At 39.7% G+C, this 20,964-nt stretch overlaps 1 protein-coding gene across 4 annotated transcripts in view; it reads right to left on the bottom strand.

Moving 5' to 3' along the window:
* The window catches only part of SGCG (sarcoglycan gamma), a 133,004-nt gene extending 112,288 nt beyond the window's left edge, over nt 1-20,716 (bottom strand). For all 4 annotated transcript variants that reach the window (XM_019801195.2, XM_011226789.3, XM_011226784.3 and 1 more), the window contains exon 1: nt 20,330-20,716. Coding sequence is in view for 2 of the 4 variants with exons in the window: in XM_011226784.3 (XP_011225086.2) it covers nt 20,330-20,383 (54 nt within the window). In the remaining 2 variants the exon portion in view is untranslated. The remainder of the gene's footprint in view (nt 1-20,329) is intronic.
* Between the last annotated feature and the right edge of the window lie 248 nt (nt 20,717-20,964).

Here is a 20,964-nt window from a genome sequence, read left to right as displayed (position 1 = left end):
TACCCAACGATCTAATTATATTCTTTTTTGGAGACAAACACATGTGCTCCTCAATGCTTCTATTGTCAGTTGGAATGAAATCTTTTTAAAAAAATATTTCTCCACATATTTTAATTGTTTCATACTGACATTGTGCCTTTCCCAGAGAGCTATTGTTGTTAGAGTTTCTGAATACCACTTTTGTTGTTGTTGTAAAATAAGAAATTTTGCTAAATTTGCCTTCCTCGGCTTATCCTGGTTGTCTCTTATTTTTATTCCTTTAATCTATTATTTGGAATTAATGCCACTTTTCTTCTTGAAATGCACTGTTCCTTTCTAATTTAAGTGGTTTATATCATGGTTTTCTTGTAGGACTCACCTCCAGCCCCCTTACTTTCTGATGGTCTTTCTGTCTCTTGCATTCTCTACCTCTACCACATTGTCAAACTTCTGCTGAGTCCCTGATATTAATACACATTGTATAAGATCACATTTTTCTTCAGAACCCTGTACTCCAGGCTCCCCCGCTCCTATGCCAGTCCATCTTGCCGAGCCAGGTTCCCACACAGCTGCTGTCTTCTTTAGATCTCATTGTTCTCCTGAGCTGGGTGAATCTTCCCTGACTCAGCTCTCACGTCCTCTCCTCGTGTACCCCCTTGCTTTGATGGACTGCACTGTCAAATAATCGTTCAGGAACAATGTTTGGGAAGTAGATTGTCTGAGTCCTTTTATGTCTGAAAATATATCTATTCTGCTCCAAAACTGGTTAATAGTTTCATTTGGTATAAAATTTTAGGTTGAAATAATTTCAGACTAAACTTTGAAGTCCCTGCTCCATTGACATCTGTCATTAAGAGTTCCTGCAGAGAAATGTAATTCTAGTCTGATTTGTGTTTCTAGTTTATATTGAGTGATGTACATTACTATTTAAAGGTACCTGTTGTATTTTTTGGTAAAATTAATAGTCTCCCTAGTTTATTTCCTGTTGCATTCATCTGGCATTTCATATATCCGATTCGATCAAAGAGAAGGTAACGTCCATTTATAAAATGTCAGTGTATTTGTTCCTACTGAAAAGTGATCATCAAGTGAGAATACTTGATGTATTTCATGAATGTTCTTAAAATCTCTTTACCCTGATTAGAAATTTCTGACCCAGAATTAGAGAGCAAGTGATTTATGAAAAGGAAGATAGGTGATATAAAATAAATTGGTTTGGAAAAAAAACCAAAATCGAGAATATTGGAAATCTGTAGATGGAGGAATAGGAAGATCTGTGCCCAGGGACATTGAAAAGTATGTCAGACATTGAAATTTGTAAGAATAGTCTCTTACAAAGGAATACTATTCCTTCTATAAGGTTCCTCCTAGTGTAGTAACATTTCTCGATTCTCTCTATAGTTTCTATTCATTTCATCCCAAGGAAAGTGGATTAATTCTCCTCATTGATGAGTTAGAATAGGAAAGTGGGTCTGTATGGTCCATTTCCTCCCTCTTCAGGGACGTTCATGTCTGCAGAGAGTACATTTTTGACACTGATCCTTCAGCCCCTAGGAAGGACCTGTGATCGTCTAGAGCTGCCTAAGGGGTGGGTGAGTCCTTGCTGGAGATGTGATGTAACCATTAGCAAGCCCATTGTTGCTGTGCATCTAGAACACATTCTCCAACAGCTCTAGTTGTAATAAAAATGACATTTAGACCTTCATTTGACTTATCTCTCTGTCTCTCAGGTGGTTCAGAACTGGGGCAGTAAACAGAGAAGTAATTTTTCTCAATCTTCTCAAACTCAAAAAAATCAGCATTTAACAACCACACATCTCTTTTGAGGAGTTAGTACATAGCAGGGGCTAGTGTATATTAGTACTTAGACTTCTCTAACTCTTCTCTTCCAACTTCCTCTTTTTTGCAAGCTTGGGACCCTCCTAAATATCTCTGCGGTCCTCATAGCATTCAGTGCAGACCCATCTGTCACTGCTTATTTACTTCCCTAAATCCTGTTTATCCTTCATGTGATCATAACTTTGGTGGCAGGGGTTGAGTCTTTATACCTCTATTTCCTTAGCCTCTAGGAAATATCTTCTAAATGAATGCATTTAACAAGTAAACCACAGTTTCTGTGCTTATGTAGGTTTCTTTCCAGCTTAGAGGGCAGATAGTTAAATATTCAATAATGTGGTTAGCATAACAGTGTAGGTATGAGCCACAGGTTATGGAAGCACATAAAGGAAAAATTAATTGTATTTGGAAGAGATGGTAGTTGGGTTAGTGGAGGTTGATTCTCCAACAGCAGAAATAATCATTACCTTAGTCTTTTGAAATTTCCAGTATTTGTGCCTGTTTCAAATGTATTCAATATATTGACATAATAGTGTGTGAACATAATTTGTAAATGTATATGAGTCAACACATATTGAAATATGTACTGTCACTGACCTAAGTGCTATGTTTTTTTATTGACTCACAAATAAGTTTTGAGACCATGAACCAAAACCTTGAAATAGTTACAATATTGATGACTTTAGTTCAACCCCCTAAACCTCCCCAAATCAGGTGCAGATATCTGATAGCCTCTATGGTTTGAGAGCTTGGCGAATGTCCTATATTCTGTAGTCTGATTATGACTAACAGTACACAGCGTTAATTTAAAAATCTTCCTTACTTATTCTTTCCCCAGAAAGAATATAAACAAATGGCCCAAAATTCTAGGCTTTGGAATTAACTGAGTTTTAAATTCAGCTTTTTCACAACTAATAGCTTGTATAATGTTAGGTAACTTAGTTATTTTCTTAATGGTCTGTTTTCTGCTATTAATGTTGGGGATAATATCAACTCCCTGCTTAAGGCTAGTAAAATAATTAAATTTGATAATGTACCAAAGGCACTTGGCACATAGTAAAACACATATAAATGGCAGCTAATAGCTGCCGTTATTTCTTAATGCTGTGAGTGAATTTTTCAAAATGAAATAAAATACATGAATCACAGATTATGACATATGCAGCCTTTACAAAAAACATATTTTGGCTTACTTCATGGTACATTCTGACTTGATGTTATGCCTAACCATTACTGTGCTCAGCTAGTAACTAACTTTCCTAGGCTGATTACATAATCGCACTTTCACACAATCATTATTATCATTTTTTCTTACAGTTTAGTTTTCTGGTATCCACGTCTTTTGCCAACAACTTGCCTTGTATATGATATTTACAGTTTAATAGTCTTGAGAAACACACAGGGATACTCTACAGTCTGAAAGTTAAAGATACTGGAGATCCCATGAAGCTGAACTTGACTTGTTTCTGACCATTGCTCTGCTTGTGTCCTCCTGAGGTTCCTGAGCTCTTTTTTTAGAGCTCCTGACCTCTGACCTTCACCCAATCTGCTGAAAAATGTTCAAAATCTTATTTCAAAAACCTTCTTTCCACTGAAAATGTGAAAGCTGGATGCTAGAGGGCTCATAACAACACAAATGCTGTGTTATGAGGTCACGGAGGTGACATCGAAATTCAATGCTGACGCCTGGGAGAAAAGACAGTGGTGAAGACAATGACCTTGAGAGATGAGATGTAACAATGAAGTTGGTTTGGGTCCCTTGTGTTTCATGACTTTCAGGTGTGGGTATTTCAGTCATCATGTTGCAAACTCAACATATTTTAATTACCCCTCCCACTTCTCCCCAAAACTTCTGTTCTCTTTCTTAGCTTAAAGGCATTGTCATTTGCCATTTGGCCCTGGAAGAAACTTTCCATAGCTTCATGTAAATTATTTCAAGTAGTGTGTGTATTAGCCAATGATCAAAAAGTCCTTTTTTTTTTAAAAAATTTATTTTGAAAAGGAAGGCTGCAATTAAAGAGAAAAAAAATGAGGGACGCCGGCCTAAGAACATCCTATGTATGACCGAGTCCAGTTACTTAGCATGAAAGAAAGAAAGCTGTTTGATAATCAAGCATTAGATTCTGTATAATTTCAGCAACAAGAAGAAAATCTGGCATCTCCACAATAGCACAAAATCCGGTTTCTTCACTATAGCACAAAAATCCCATTGGTTTACTAATATTTAAAGAAGAAACAAATGTTTTTTCATTTAAAAATGAGAGATGAAAAACTTAAAAAATGTCAAAAATGAACATGTTGGTTCCAAAAAGTGTATGAATACATGCTTTTTGTTTCTCAACATCATTAACTTCACTTCTGGAAATGACCCTTGGATTTTCTTTTTGGAGACTCAACCCTACCTTGCTTTCAGTCTGTATGCTTGGTCATCAGATCAACGCCATTCCCAGGTTGAGTGGCAGGTCACGTGATTTAGGCCAGACTGAGGACAGCGTGGCATTCTCTTGGCCAGAGGCTATTTTAGAACGATTCCACCCAAGCCAACCAGCCTCACTCAGAGCAATCCCACAACTTTTGTTTCAGTGGCTGACAAGACAGATTTCCTTTTCTGCTTGACTTGAATTTGATAGTGAATCAAGCCTGCTTAGTGAGCAGCCATGAACACAACGGTAGCAAAGGTTGGAGCCTAGAGATGATGTCAAATTCATGGTAATTTCAAGCACGTGAATCAAGGCATGCCTAAATCAGCTCTAATCTAGTACTTTTTAATTACATCAGCCAATAAATTGCCTTTCTTCCATTCAAAACTGTGGAGTTGGTATTTGATAATTTGCAACATAAAAATCTAACATAAGTTTTAGTCAAACCAATGCAATAAAGAACTTGCTTTAAAAATTTTTTTTTTCCAAGGGTGGTGGTGGAATTCACTTAGTTCCTGGTGTGAAAGAATGAGGGGGTGGCAGTACCAAGAGTAAAGTTTCGAAAAATGAAGAGAGATGATGAACACAAACTTGAACAACTCCTTACCAACAGTTGTGAAACAGAACTTGGAGCTTACAGAAATCCACGTCCTCTGTGCTGGCATACATGAATGATGGGGCTATTCAGGGTTACCAAATGCTCTGGGGAGGTCAAAGATGAGGACAGAGAAAGATAACTTGATTTGGCAAGAGAAGACCAGCGGGAAGATTTAAGATGGTAGTTCTAAATTAAAAAAAAAAAAAAGATAGGCATAATGATTCAAGGAAATCTCATGAAAAAGCCCTGACTTTCTCATATACTATTATCTCATCAAAGCTAAGACTGATGATTTTAAGACCACCACTGTTTTTGTGTCAGTAAGGAGTACCTCTGCAAATTTAACTATAATCTGGCACTAATGGTAATATGCATTCCCAATTAAGAGCTATTAAGATGTAAAAAATGGGCATTGTAGATTTGGCAAAATAGGATAACAGCACAATGAAGTGAGTGATAATAGCAGTTGTCTGTCATTCATGATTTATTTAAATAATATTCATCAAGGATTATCTCTGTCATACACGAGTTACTTTTGTTGATTTGTTTTTTGTTTGCTAGAATAAATGAGAAATTCAGTTCTTGTCTCTATAATTGCCTAAGAAAAGCAATGCCTTTTAAGGTAGCTGTATGGAAATGCTTCTTATTGTATATAGAGTTTGCTTAATGGAATTAATGATTGACTTTCTCTGAAACTGTTTTTCTGGGATGCTGAGTTGGTTTGTCTCATATGAACCAGTTATATGCAAAGGCTACCAGGATCCTGCTGAAACCACTTCTGCTGTTTTTGATCCAATGAACACAAACTGTGCCAAACACTGTTCTAGATGCTGAGGCTAGCAGAGTGCACGGGACAAAGGAGGTCTTACCTTTTCAGAGCTTATATCTAGTTGACAGGAAACAGCCAATCAATGTGAAAACAATAAACAAGAAGATTTCTCACAGTGGCAAGTTTTTTAAGAAAGTAAGCAGGGGATGGGGAGACTATTTTAAGTACATAATCAGGGCAGGCCTTTGTGGGATGACCTGAATAATGAGAAAGAAACAATCATGAGAAGACCAGGGCAAAGTGTGATACGGGCACAGGATGGCCCATCTAATGGTCCTGGGGCAGGAATGATCTATGTTTAAGTGACACAAGCAAAGCCCAGGGGGTGGCAACATCGTACAAGGAACAGGCCAGATGAGTCCAGAGAGAATGAGGCATGAAGAGCAGTGGTTCTCGGCTGTGGCCACACATTAGCAGCAACAAGGAGATGTGTAAAATAATACCATTGCCTAGGATCCTCTCCAGAAATTCCGATGTATTTGGTATGACACAGGCCCTGCTCTAGGTATCTGTCAAGTTCCCTAGGCAGTTCTAATGGGTCGCCACCGTTGATAATCACAGCCGCAAAACAGCATATCAACAGCTCCCTGTAAGAGAAGACCTTATTCCAAACACTAGATCTAGAACTACATGAAAAGCATTGACATTATCCGTGAAATACTTCCCATTTCTTCTAACAAGCCCCTTCCGTAGGGCTGTCACTCTCTGCCTCTCCTTTCTGCTCTCTGACCAGCTACTCTCAGGAGGTCTGTCCCAGGATGAGGTATGTTCTGGTCTGACTGGAATTTTCTTCATTAACCCAAAGTATTTGTGTTTGTCTAGTTTTCCTTTCTCAGGTTTTTTTGTTTGTTTGGTTTCTTCCTCCCCCTCCTCTTCTTTCTTCCTCCCTCTCTCTCTCCCTCCCTCCCTCCCTCCCTTCTTGCCCCCCTTCCCTCTTCTTTCATAACACAAGATCTGTCCTATGCTTAGCATCAACAGACAGACTGTCTCCTGACATGGGACTTATCTGTATGATTCCTCATCTGCCTACCTTTGCATGTTGGCACGGAGACTGGTGCAAGTGCTCCCCTGCTGTCAGCTCGTTCATCTCCTCCTCCCACTACGTGAGATGTGCAGACTGTACCACACAGGGCACACTCTTCACCTTTGAAACACACACAGAGATGGGTTTTCTGAACCTGCAGCTCTGATGACTTCTCTCACTATTCTTTCAGACACACACCTGTTCAATCCCCACTCTTTTGGGTAACTTTCCACGAATTTTGTGGTTTCGGTTTTGGTTGTCTCCTGGTGTTGCCTACCATAGAATTTGAGTTTTTCACTCGCCTTGCTGCTTTTGAATGATTTCAGGAGGGTGCTGTGTAAATACTATCCTCGCACTGCCATCTTCAAAGGGGAAGTCTGTCACCCATGTGTCTGTTCACTGTGGGGTTCAGAGGGTTGTTAGCGACTTGTGAAAACTACTCATAGGCACCATGGGTATCCTTCTGTGGATTCTTTGTCTTGAAAGAATTTTGGTCTTTCACACAATCTTAGATAACCAAAGAAGAGGAAAATAGCGAATTCAGTTTCAGTAAAAGCTTAAACAGAGCGCAGAATTGAGGACAATTCCACGGCCTTGGTTTGAGCCCGACTCTCAGGATTCCCATTCCTCTAAAGATCCTACCCTACTTTCGATCCCTGGAAATGTGAGCGCTCTCTTTTGGAACATGATTCTGTTTCAGTTCACCTTTATGCCCAGGGGTATAACTGAAAGCTTAGTCATTTTTGACAGTTCATTTCAACTCAATAGAATGAAGTAATTGCTTTAGGTTCCCAAAGTGAGAATTTTCCTTTCCTTTCTTTCTTTCTCTCTCTCTCACTCTCTCTCTCTCTCTCTCTTTTTTTTTTTTTTTTGGTATATTTGAAACAAATAGTTAAGTTTTCTTCACATCTAGACTATGCTGTGTGAACATAAAGTTTACGACTGGTTTATAGATATGGCTGGTAACAATTCCTGCTCGGGTTCACACGTCAGCATGTCCCCAAGTGGCTGTGAGCTCATCCCCACTATGTCTAGAATCTTCCTGCACCCTGCTGTGTGCAGAATCCTCCTCTTTCCCAGGACCACACTTGGTTCCTTTCTGCTGAAACTGTCACTGAAAACTCATCCCACTTATGTGCCCAGGAAAGAGTCCTTATTCTTTGGGCCAATCCTAAGCGTCACTTATTCTGATGTGTTCTTGGTTTTAATAACTGAAACACAGAACTGATACTCTGAATAATGTTTTGGCTTTGTGCAACAAGAAACATTATTATTTAACTGCATTAGGCTTAAAGAAGCGTTTGCAAAGCATCCATACAACATAACAGTTATAAGATACATTTCTGAGAAAATATACTCAGATTTGCAAGCAAACTTCTAGAACACGGCCAATTATTTGGCTGCAAACTGTATTGTACGCTCTGAAGAAGTAAATCCAGGTCTTTGTCTTCCCACATCATAAATAATACAAAAAAGTTTGGTGGTATGAAAAGACATACTCTTAGAAATGCTTTTAGAAAAGGAAGTCATATAATTTTTGCATTTAAAAAGATTTTACAAACAGAAGGGGGAATGAACCATGAGAGGCTGTGGACTCTGGGAAACAAACTGAGGGCTTCAGAGGGGAGGGGAGTGGGGGATTGGGATAGGCCGGTGATGGGTATTAAGGAGGGCACATATTGCATGGTGCACTGGGTGTTAAATACAAATAATGAATCATGGAACATTGCATCAAAAACTGGGGATGTATCGTGACTAATATAACAAAATAAAAACTTTTAAAAAAATTAAGAAAAAGGTTTTACACAAGCCTGAGTAATGGTGAATGGATAAACACACTGGAACATTCAGACAATGGAATATTATTCAGCAATAAAAAGAAATGAGCTCTCAAGCCATTAGAAGATGTAGGGGAAACTTAAATGCTTACTACTAAGTGGAAAAAGCCAATCTGACAAGGTTATGTGATTCCAACTATATGACATCCTGCAAAAGGCAAAACTATGAAGACAATAAAAAAGATCAGTGCTCACCAGGAGTCTGGCGAGAAAGGGCTGACCAGGTGAAACACAGGGAACTTTTAGGGCATGGAAACTATTCTTTATGATGCTATAATGAGGGATACATGTCGTTACACACTTGTCCAAACCTAGAAAATGTACAACACCAAGAGTGAGCTCTGATGCAAACTGTGAGCTTTGGGGGATAACAGTGTTGTAACAACTGTAGGAGGGGATGTTGATAGTGGGGAGGCTGTGGGGGAGGCAGGAGGAATATAGGAAATCTCTGTACCTTCTTCTCAATTTTGCTGTGAACCTAAAACTGCCCTCTATCTCTAGTCTTTTAAAAATTTTATTTTTCATTGCTGGATGGGAAGTGGGGGGGATGGGATAACAGGGTGACAGGCATTAAGGAAGGCACATGATGTGATGAGCATTGGGTGTTATAGGCAACTCATGAATTACTGAATTCTACATCTGAAACTAATGATGCTGGCTAATTGAATTTAAATTAAAAAATATATTAAAAAATAAATTATTTTTTTTTACCTTTCATCCCCTATCATTTTATTCCTTTTTAAAATACGATCATTTGTACTTCAATATTTAGTCCAAGAAATATCAGGTATTTACTGGATGACGTTAATAAATAACATAATCATTGATTTGAAGATAATGCTATAATATTCATCTTATGTTCTTTCATTGTTCAAAAACTATCTTAAATCATTTTTGCCCCAATTTTTTCATATTGTAATGGAGTACGTTGATTAAAATTTTCAAACAAAAACTCTCTCAAAACAGGCAGGATTGCTTTAAATAGCTCATAGGTAGGCTGATAATAATTAATTTTCTGTCTTTAATAAACCAGTCATATGCGTAGTCACCATCTCTCTATAAAGGTGTTTCTTTTACGTAAGTCTCACACATGCATTTAATCTTGCACTAATTCATAAATAGAGGAAGGCACCCATGGTGGGGAGGGTCATGGAAATGTAATGACCCGAAGAAGGTGAAGGAGAAAGCAGGAGGGGAGGACCCAAGGCAATCAGCTCTGAAGAGGGGAGGATAGATGGGGGCATGGTTAATGTTATGGCTGGGGAGAACAGGAAGCTGAGGCAGTGCATACCTGAGTGCCTCATTGTCTCAGCTGAGAGGGAGAGAGGTCATCTGCTAAGGGTGGTAAAGACAGCAGAGGAAGTCTGGAATGGCTCCCAATGGGATGGGAGAGGGTGAATGATCACAGCATGAGGCCAAGGGTCCTTCCAGCTGAGGCTGGAGGTTGTGAGTGTTCAGCACTGAACACTTATGGGATTTTAAAAACATTTTTGGGATAAGAATAGGAAAATCACACTATAGGACTGATTTGTGGCAGAAATTTTCTCAGTGACAGAGCAGATACATGTGGATAGGGGAAAGCTGATGATGCTGGTCAGGCCAAGGAAGCTCAGGGCGTCAACATGGGTCCAGCTGTGCGGGAAGGGAAATGCCAACGGGAGGAGGAGGAGGCTGACTGACAGCAGTCCGAGAGAGAAATGGAGGGGTAGGGCCCGCCTGGGCTTCTTCATGACGTTTCTTATGTGCAAAGGAAGTTCAAGACAGGTTTCTGTGCTCAAACTTGAGAGGATGGAAAAAATTAAGCCTAACTCCACAATAATTTGCTGAGTGACCCCAGATGGTGGCGGACACCAAGCTGCTGTCTAAGCATCAAGGAAGCAGAGACCACGGGACCCTGATTCGGGACACTGGGAAGCCGTGTCGAGCGAGGCTTTAATGGAACTTAGCGCCCACTTGGATGGACACGGGAAAGGTTTTCACCTGGCTGTGTGGGAGAATCAATGGAACGAAAAGCAACCAGAGCAGGAATGGTTTGAAGTGAATAATGAAGCACCCATTTTGGACAGACGACGAATGTGGGATGAGTGCAACTACTGGATGGAGGCACTTCGTCTACAGTTCGAGATTAGGGCTAGGGAGCTGTAAGAATTTTGCAGCGCTACAACTCATACCATTGCTAATGAAAGTCTGGCCTTTGAATTTTTCCCTCTCTTTTCCGAATGCAGCAGATTAACTTTTATTTATTTTTTTAAAAGATTTTATTTATTTATTTGACAGAGATAGAGACAGCCAGCGAGAGAGGGAACACAAGCAGGGGGAGTAGGAGAGGAAGAAGCAGGCTCATAGCGGAGGAGCCTGATGTGGGGTTCGATCCCATAATGCAGGGATCACGCCCTGAGCCGAAGGCAGACGCTTAACCACTGTGCCACCCGGGCGCCCCAGATTAACTTTTAAAAATGTTTGTTTAACGGGGGCAGGAGTTGACAAAGTCAGCCACATTTTGGATGTAACACAGAAATCATGTCAAAAGCATATCCTATGAAAAATTTTCCACAGTCCCATTTCCCCTCCCCAGTTTTATTGAAGTATAATTGGCAAATAAAAACTATATACATTTAAGGTGTACAACTTGACGTTTTGACATATATCGTGAAATGATCACCACAGTCAAGTCAATTAACACATCCATCACCTCACATAGTTACTGTTTCTTCTTCCTTCCTTCCCTGGTCAGAACACCTAAATAACCATCTCAGCAAATTTCAAGTATACAAAATAGTATGAGATATACCTCACACCTGTTATAGTGGTATTTTCAAAAAAAAGGCAGGAGATAACAAGTGCTGGCAAGGATGTGAAAAAATGGGAACTCTTAAACACTGTTGGTGAGGATGTAAAATGGTGCAGCCACCACGGAAAACAGTGTGGGGCTTCCTCCAAAAGTTTAAAAATAGAACTATCACATGATCTAGCAGTTCCACTTCTGGGTATATATTCAAAGGAAATAAATCAGGATCTTGAAGAGATATCTTCACTTCCATGTTCACCACAGCATTATTTAAAATAGCCAAGATGTGAAAACAAACTATGTGTCCATCAACACATGAATGGATAAAGAAAATGTGGGGTATGTATGCACTCTTAATTTTTTAGAGATTATTTTTTTAGAGCAGTTTCAGGTTTACAATAAAATTGAGAGGGAGGTACAGAAATTTGCCATATACATCCTGTCCCCACACAGGCACAGCCTCCTCCATTACCAATATATCTCACCAGAATGGTACATTTTTTATCAAAGATGAAACTACACTGACACATCATAATCACTGAAAGTGATTTTTTCAGTAAACTGGAGTTTACTCTTGGTGTTTATGTTCTATGGGTTTGGACAAAATATAGTGATATAGAACCACCATTATAAGAATATTTTCTTTTTTGAAGCGGATGAGAAGGGTTCCATTAATTTTTTTCTTTCCAGCTTTATTGAGGTGTATTTAATAGATAACATTGTAAAAGCTTAAGGGGTACATGTTGATTTGATACACTGCAAGATGATTGCCACCTTTTATTTTATTTGAAAAAATTATCCACAAATAACCCAAATCGACTGTTTAATGTGTAGCAAATAAAAGACAACATCACTTTTCAATATGTAGTTAATATTTTTAAAATAAGCAACATAGAAAAATCTGGAGTCCTTCCCAGTATGAAACTAAGAATACTTTATGAAACTACACAGTTTAAGGAAATTGTAAGATATTTACATGCCAAAAGAGGCAAACTTGTTAAAATAATTTTTAGGTTTTTTCCCCTTATTTCCAATTTATATAAATCCTTCTTATCTCTTAAAGGAAAATGACCCTTCTGGCTCACCTCCATTTCATTACTGCATGTAGAAACAAAATCATAAACCAGGTGATCATGGCTTACTGATGGGTATAATACAATTTCCATTTTAAAATATGGGTTACATATAAACTTTTCTCTAATTTTTTATATTTTGGGCTGTTGCAGCAGTTTTGTATAGTGACAAAATTCAAGGATGATCCTTGATGTAATGTAATGTGTACAACATATTCATGGTGATGCATGTATTAAAATATTTTTTAAAAAAAATCTCACTGTACTACTTTTTATAAATTTAAGGTAGTTTACAAATAGTAACATACTCAGTTTGAAATTTCAGCTCCAGAGAGGAAAGCAACATTTTTTTAAGTTTGTGAATTATATCATTGCCCGAAGTAAAGAAGGTGAAGAAAAAAAATAAAAAGGGACCAATTCCTTCTCACCTAAACCTTTTGAGTATGAATGGATTAGTATTTGTATGAAGTGATAAATAGTGTTTATGCATCTGTTGGGAAAATGAACAAAGGCGACCTCATTCAAAAAGGAGTCGGAAGTCATTGGGCAGGGGCTCTCTTGCACTACTGCTCCTCCCAGCCTACACAGCCCAGCAGGAGGGAGTAAGATTTCCATGCAACCAATGAGAAGCTGCCACGGTTCAGTCACCGGCGGCCAATGAGAAGCCACTACGACTTCGAACTCTCATTTTCCTCCAACGAACATTTGTTCAAAAGAACCCCTCCCAACTTCCTTCTTTCTTCTATAAAAGGACGTTCTTCCCTGTTCTCCGGACTTGCCTATGGTTCCCCATAGTTTACGTGTCCCAAATTGCAATTTCTCTATTCTCAAGTAAACTAATTTGCTGCTTGGTAGGCTTTGTTAATTTTTAAGTTTGACAGTATCAATTTATGTGGAAAACTTTTCACAACTAAAGTTATTTCTTTATAACTGCTTGCTTTCACTAGTATAGATCAAGGTTTGGTAAATGATGGCCTGTGTGTCAAGACCATTCACCTGTTCTTACAAGTAGAGTGTTCCTAAGCCACAGCAGTGCCTACTTGTTTACCAATGTCTATGTCTGCTCCCACTGCCCAGTTGTGTAGTTGTGACAGAGATCTTACGGCCCACAAAGTCCAAAATATTTATTATCTGGCCCTTTACAGAAGAAGTTTGCCTACTCCTGATATACCTCATTGGAAATAGATTATATTGTAGATATGCAAGTCATATTTTAGTTAGGTTTTACTATTTTAAAAATAAGCTTATTGTCTCATTATCATTGTTAATCCAAGAGGTGAATCCGATAATAATATTACATTCTTATGTCCCTTTCACTCCCCGTTGCAAAGTAAAAAAAGCCCTAAAATCAACTGGTACTTACCTGAGTATCTGTTCTGATTACAAATTCATATTTAAGTTCTGAGTTTTATGTCACAAGACAAATAAAATACTCAAACCTCAATTTATTAGTTTCAAGCAACAAATCTCTCAAACTCTAATCAGTAACAAAACTGTCCTGATATCTATCCTTACTTTCCAACTAATATTTGGTAGAGATATTAATAAATAAAAACAAAACTTAGTATTAAAGGTATAGACAGCCCAAGAATAAATAATCAATGGGTTAGATAACCAATTTAAATAATCCACAGATTACATAATTAACATAAATGAGAATTATCTTCATTGTAATTTAACATCATTTAATACACCATTTAATTTATATAATGGCTTTATTGGTCATTTTAAAATTCCAGAAGTTGTTTAAAATTTGGTTTATTTAAAATTTAGATAAATGAATGTCATGGAGCTCTCTTATAATCTATCTCAGAGTATGACGTACAATGTATTTTTTATTGTTTCATAATTGTCTTTAAAAATAGGAAACACAGGAAATGTTCCCCCCAAATAATGAAAAGTATCACACATAGAGAGGTCTTCTAATATAAAGGACTGAGAAGACATGAGAGAGCCCCATTTGTACCACCAAGACACAGTTCTGCATAAAATGTAATACTTGAAAAATATGTAGTCAAAATTACAGGAAAGAATGGAACATTCTCAAGGCTAGAAAAAAGGATGGAAATGAAAGCCACAGATAACTGGGGGGTCATGCTACACATAATATGCAGGTTATTAGACCCACTTATGGGCCTAGAGACTGAGCCTGAATTTTAATGCCTGACAGAGATGGGAGAGTTGGCCTCTGTCTAGAGCAAAGCCAGAGCTCCCACATACGAAAGAAGTACAAAAAGAGATCCCTCCCTGTCTAAGGCTGTGGACAGAAAGACAAACCACTGCATAGAAAGCAAAATCATAAGCTTGCATCAACCACAAGCCTGTACCATTTACAGGTGACAGTTTGTCCGAATTTATAACACATATGTGCTGCGACAACCCCCAACCATGAAATTTACATAAAAACTGTTTTGGGACCCATAAAACCCCTGGTATCCCAGCAGATGCATGAGCAGAACCACTCCTACAGACACTTTCACACCTGCTGCGTTTGAAAGTCCTGTCTAAGAATAATTCTCAGTGTAGATGAGCTCACACAAAATAATTACAAATCATGGGAGCAACTGAACTATCATGGTGTGGAATGATGGAATCAGCAGCCCGAGAAGAAATGGAAGATGGAAATGAGAAGGGCCAAAATGCCTCTAGTGGGAATTCGAGAAGGAGAAGGAGAAATAAACAAGATTGAAGCAATTTTCAAAGAGATAGTGACATCTACTTTTCCAGACTTGTACAAAGTGTCAGCTGGAAGAATCATGCAGAACCCTAAGCAGACACTGTGGGACAGTTACCTGGGGCTTGAGACAGGTCAAATGAAGGGACTGATGATCATTCTTTTATTATTTCAGTTGGGTCGTTCTCACCATTCCCCACTTACATACACCTCCAAGTCTGGATATTGGAAAGGAAAGGGGGACCTCCACACTGTTTTCCAGAGTGGCTGTACCAACTTGCATTCCCACCAACAATGTAGGAGGGATCCCCTTTCTCCACATCCTCTCCAACATTTGTTGTTTCTTGCCTTGTCAAGTTTTGCCATTCTAACTGGCGTAAGGTGGTATCTCAGTGTGGTTTTGATTTGAATTTCCCTGATGGCTAATGATTTTGAACATTTTCTCATGTGTCTGTTAGCCATTTGTATGTCTTTGTTGGAAAAGTGTCTGTTCATATCTTCTGCCCATTTTATGATTTGTTTTTTTGTTTCTTGTGTATTGAGTTTGAGAAGCTCCTTGTAGATATTGGATACTAGTCTTTTATCTGTAGTGTCATTTGCAAATATATTCTCCCATTCCGTGGTCTGCCTCTTAGTTTTTTGGACTGTTTCCTTGGCTGTGCAGAAGCTTTTTCTTGGCTGTGCAGAAGCTTTTTATCTTGATGAAGTCCCACAAGTTCATTTTTTCCTTTGTTTCTCTTGCCTTTGGAGATGTGTCATGAAAAAGATTGCTGTGGCCGATGTCGTAGAGGTTGTTGCCTATGCTCTCCTCTAGGATTTTGTTGGATTCCTCTGGAAAAGTGTGGAGGTCCCTTAAAAAGTTAAAAATTGAGCTACCTTATGATCCAGCAATTGCACTACTGGGTATTTACCCCAAAGATACAGACATAGCGAAGAGAAGGGCCATATACACCCCAATGTTGCTAAATCGTGGAAGGAGCCGAGATGCCCTTCAACAGATGACTGGATTAAGAAGCTGTGTTCCATATATACAATGGAATATCACTCAACTATCAGAAAGAACGATTTCTCAACATTTGCTGCAACGTAGACGGCACTGGAGGAGATAATACTAAGTGAAATAAGTCAAGCAGAGAAAGACAATTATATGGTTTCTCTCATCTATGGAACATAAGAAGTAGGAAGATGGGTAGGAGAAAAAAGGGATAAAGAAAGGGGGGGTAATCAGAAGGGGGAATGAAGCATGAGAGATTATGGACTCTGAGAAACAAACTGAGGGCTTCAGAGGGGAGGGGGGTAGGGGATGGGATAGGCTGGTGATGGGTAGTAAGGACGGCACGTATTGCATGGTGCACTGGGTGTTATACGCAACTAATGAATCATCGAACTTTACATCAGAAACCAGGGATGTACTGTATGGTGACTAACATAATATAATAAAAAATATTTAAAAAAAAGGAAAGGGGGAAAAAAGGCAGAAAGGCAAAAATGAGGCATACAATATGATGATATGTAAAGGATGACAGAACTGTTGCTTCAGGTAAGTATGAATACAATGAAAATCTTCATAAAACAGTAAGTACCAGGGGGCTAGTCAACATCCCACTATAAGCCACACATCTTGAGACTTGCTAGTGGGATACTGTGTTCATAAGATACTATTTTATCTATTTTATTGGCCTTCTGTATTTGCCCGATTTAGTAAAAAGTCAAAGAAAAATATTTAATTAGAAAAACGAAGACATCAGAGTTGCCTTCAAGAAGACTCGCCACAGAGTTTCCAAAGAATTCTGAGGTTTTTAAGGGCACCAAGGTTCCCAGTGCTCATGCTTTACACGAGTTAATGTTAAAGTTAAATGTGATGGCCTTCTTTTTCCTTGATTCGAAGTATTACTAGCACTAGTCGTGTGGTCTACTCACTTGAGCTATTTTGCATTCACAAGAAGAATGAGAGGCAGGACTGACTGGAGCAGTCTTCTTGGGCGCTCTGCTGTGGTGGGAAGCATGGGTTTGGTGTCAGGTCTGCTGAGCAATCACCTTGGCAAATGATAGCCTCTCTGGGCCCAGTTTCCATCTGTGTTAAGTGGGTCCCCCCTCACAGGGTGCTTGTGAAGACGGATGTAACGTAATGAATGCCTGCCGTGCCAGGCTTTAAGTAGGAGCTCGGTTAATGTGGTGTACACAGCACTTTCCTTTTGAGAGCAGGTGCTAGAAGTCAGGCGGACAGTATCAAGCTCCACATGTGAGGAGGAAATTCTCTGGAGAATAATTTGTTAGACATTTACCTCAAATCATTTTGGATTAAGGGGGATTATAAACAAACAGATTGAGTCAAGAATCTTAAAGGAGGAGGACACAGAGGAGGAACCATGGCTCCCAAGAGCGGCCATTGGTCAGGACAGCGTGGCCTAGCAGGAGCTGGGAGGAAAAACAAAGAAAACGGTCCTTTATATACAGAGGGCAGCTGCACCTCATGCCTTTGAAATGCAAGACAGCCTCAATTATAATCCAACCCACAGAATTCCATGTAAGTAATCCAGCGACTCATAAAGACGTTCTTTATAAAAACACAACTTTTTTACAGCCTTTGCCTTTTTATACCTGTTACTTAGGGCCTTTGTCTTCAATGCAATATGATTTTAGTTATGGTTTCCTAGTTTTTAAATTTTCCCTTTTTTCATTCAGTTCACTTATTGTATGTTATTTTTGAAAAAGGAGTTTAGGAAAAAATTTTAAAGTCTACTAGACAAAATATCACAAGCACATTTCTATAAATTAATACCTGCCTCATGTTACTTTTCCAATTAAGCTTTCATTGTTTTGTTATTACTGTTAAGTATTAATGTCATCATACTTTATTATCATGGACTGACTCAGGGTTTTGTATGTGCAGCAACCGGGCCCACCTACATGCTGAGAATCTAATTTGAGTGACCTCAGCCAGGGGTCCAGATCTGGCTTCAAGAACTGTTAACCTCTTGAAATCCTGTCCAAGTAGCAGATCTAGAACTATCTCCAGGTTTTCAAAGGAATCCAAGACCTTAAGATAGTTAGGAAGCATTATTTTACTATCTCTTTCCTTCTCCTGCTGTCTCCTATTCCAACACAAATATTTCCCTCATACCTAACAAAATGATATGCTAAAAAGACAAGTTGTCATATGTAGCTATTTCGTTTCCTAATTTAGAAGGTATGTTCAGAAATTTATATGCAAATACACTTCAAACAAGGGATACTATAAAGATAACCCTGTATTTGCACCACTCACAACACATAACCAGTTGTGTTTACTTCACATAAATTCAACTACAGAAGACGTAATGAAATGGCATTTTTTGAAAAATCACAAAGCAACATCACCTAAGTCTTTAGGAAATTAAATGTTTGGGTTATTATACTATGATCATCATGTCCATATAAATCACTTTCTAACAGTACAATTCTAGAGAAAGAAATAAAATTAGCATTACTTTTTTGCTTAACTATAACTATGTCCATAGATATCTGTGCATTTTACCGAAAGAACATTAGGAGATCTTGAATGACACAATCTTAACAACTAAACATCAGAATGAGGGTCTGATAAAAGTCATACCCAAGATAAAGAAATGATGCTGATTAAAATGTAATACTGTACATATATACATTTGAAATATCCTCCAGCCACAATTAATGAGTATTATTATCCTCATTAACACTGAGAGAGGTGTTTTTTAATAGTTTAAAAAAAGCAAACAAATTGTTAAATGTCAAAGTTTCCTGATTTATAGTCTACTTATGCATGTCTAATTTATTAAACAGATTGTTCATCCCTATATCTTTCCCAAGATTAAAGAGGTATCTTACAGATTATGATTATGGTACAGGACAATTTTTCTCTACTTGTAGCCCACAGTAGAGATGTACTATGTGCAGTGATGATTTAGGTGTAATATCTACTAAATATTGTGCCTAATGATTCAGTAATAATAAACATTAAACATCAAAAGAGCATAAGGACTTGGGCACAGAAAGATATTTGAAAACATGATTCGGTAACTTTAAAAGTTTACTATATGATATTTTTACACATGTGGAGTGGATGCCAGTTTGCTAATCACTTTAGAAGCACTTTTTCTAGAGAGGAAGTTCTCATACTAGAGACACTGAACCTTTCCGTAAAAAATTCCATCACCAAAACCCAAGAGATCAGCTTACATATATTTTTGAGTAATATTGTAAAATCTGTTTTTCAGGGTTTTTTTTTTTATAGCCTTCTCATATTAAAGGAAGAAAAGCACAAGGAGAGCCATATAAAAAAATCTGCTTTAAGTGAAAAATAAACACAATTCCATGGCTTTACGAACACAGATTTACTTGTTTTAAGGAACACCCAGCAGCATTCATGCAAAAATACCATACATATATAGCATGTCATCACTAAAAATCTTGTACAACATTTGGTATCACTTGAGTTATTTCACGGAAAAATTGTAAGTAATTGTACCACTACTTATAAACATCAGACCATCCAGTAGTGATTTAAAAATTACCAACTGCCTGACTCTGGTTTAACCAAATAACATGCAAAGACATAAATACCAATCATGGGAACTTTAGAGGGTAGTGGGTATAAGGGGAGATCATCAAGTTATATCACACAAGACTGTGTGAGCCGCCAGTGATCTTAAGGATCTCTGTTTCCCCTCTAAAACGCCCAAGTAAACCCTGTGCAACTTTGCACTTCTTGGTGCAGCCACCCCGCTTACTCAGTGTCAATGGACAGAGTAGTCAGCAATCCAGGGCAATGTTTTTGGCAAAATCAATTTACAGAAAACAAGTTCATTCTTATTTTCGTTCTCTCTCATCCGCACGCACACCCCACCCCGCCGCCCCACGCCAGCCTCCCCAACGCCCGCCTCTCTCTCCCTCACCCCCTCCCTCCGACCCTACCCTTACTCCCCGCAAGACGAAGTTATTCAAGGGTTATGTCAGAGTGCTGATCAGTTAGCAAAGTTTTTCCGGCAAAGAAAGGCCTACTGTCTAAACTACATTTCATACTTGCCCCAGAGCCCTTGTAGACCGGCAGGAAAACCCTATTTGGGGCACAGAAGATGCAGAGGGAAAGGACGCAGGGTGGGAAGGTAGGTTTGGGGTGTTGGGGATAGGCTGCAGAGGAAACAGGGGATCCTAACAACGGAGGAGTTAGTTTAGGGGGCTGCAAGAGAAGGAAGGACACGGAAATTGGGGGAAGTGAGAACGAAGTGGTGGTACGTGACCATTCTCTTTACCTGCTGTACTTCTTGGGGTTCGGGCGAGCAAACGGCCACTGTATTTCCCTTCATTCCCGACGGGATGAGACCACTCTCTTCTCTCCCGACAGTGCGGGCCTCGGCTCCGTCCTCCTTGCTTGGCGACCGCAGCGACAACTCTGCTTCTGGGCGGGGGAGCCGCTCCCCCAAGCCGCGGGTGCCCACATCCCCGCCCGGGCTCCGGGCGCCACTGCCCGGGCGCGAGCGGAGGCGGAGGCCAGACACCCCGGGGAAGACTCGGCCCGGCTACGGCACCGCCCCTGGGCAACCCCGCGGGCGCCCGCAGGAGTCCGGGGCGCCCCTGGCGGGCCGCACACCCCAGCCCCCCGCAGGGGCCAGCGCACCCGGCTCCCTCTGCCGCGCCCCCTTCCAGCCCCATCACCGCGCTCCCCCCACGCTCCTCTGCCCCCCCCCCCCACGCTCCTCTGCCCCTCCCACGACGGCCCGTACCCCTGCATGACTCCCTCGTCCTTCCCGTCCCACCGTCCAGCGCTCCGCTAGGACCCCTGCATCCCCATTCCGTCCCACGCCCCTCCATGTCCAGGACCTCTTGCCCCCGCGCTCTTCTCGCGTCCACCCCGGCCTCCCTGCCCTCCGCTCGGCCCCCACGGTCG

This window comes from Ailuropoda melanoleuca, chromosome 7, assembly GCF_002007445.2.
Source record: "Ailuropoda melanoleuca isolate Jingjing chromosome 7, ASM200744v2, whole genome shotgun sequence".
NCBI lineage: Eukaryota > Metazoa > Chordata > Mammalia > Carnivora > Ursidae > Ailuropoda > Ailuropoda melanoleuca.
This window is presented reverse-complemented; position numbering and strand designations above follow the sequence as displayed.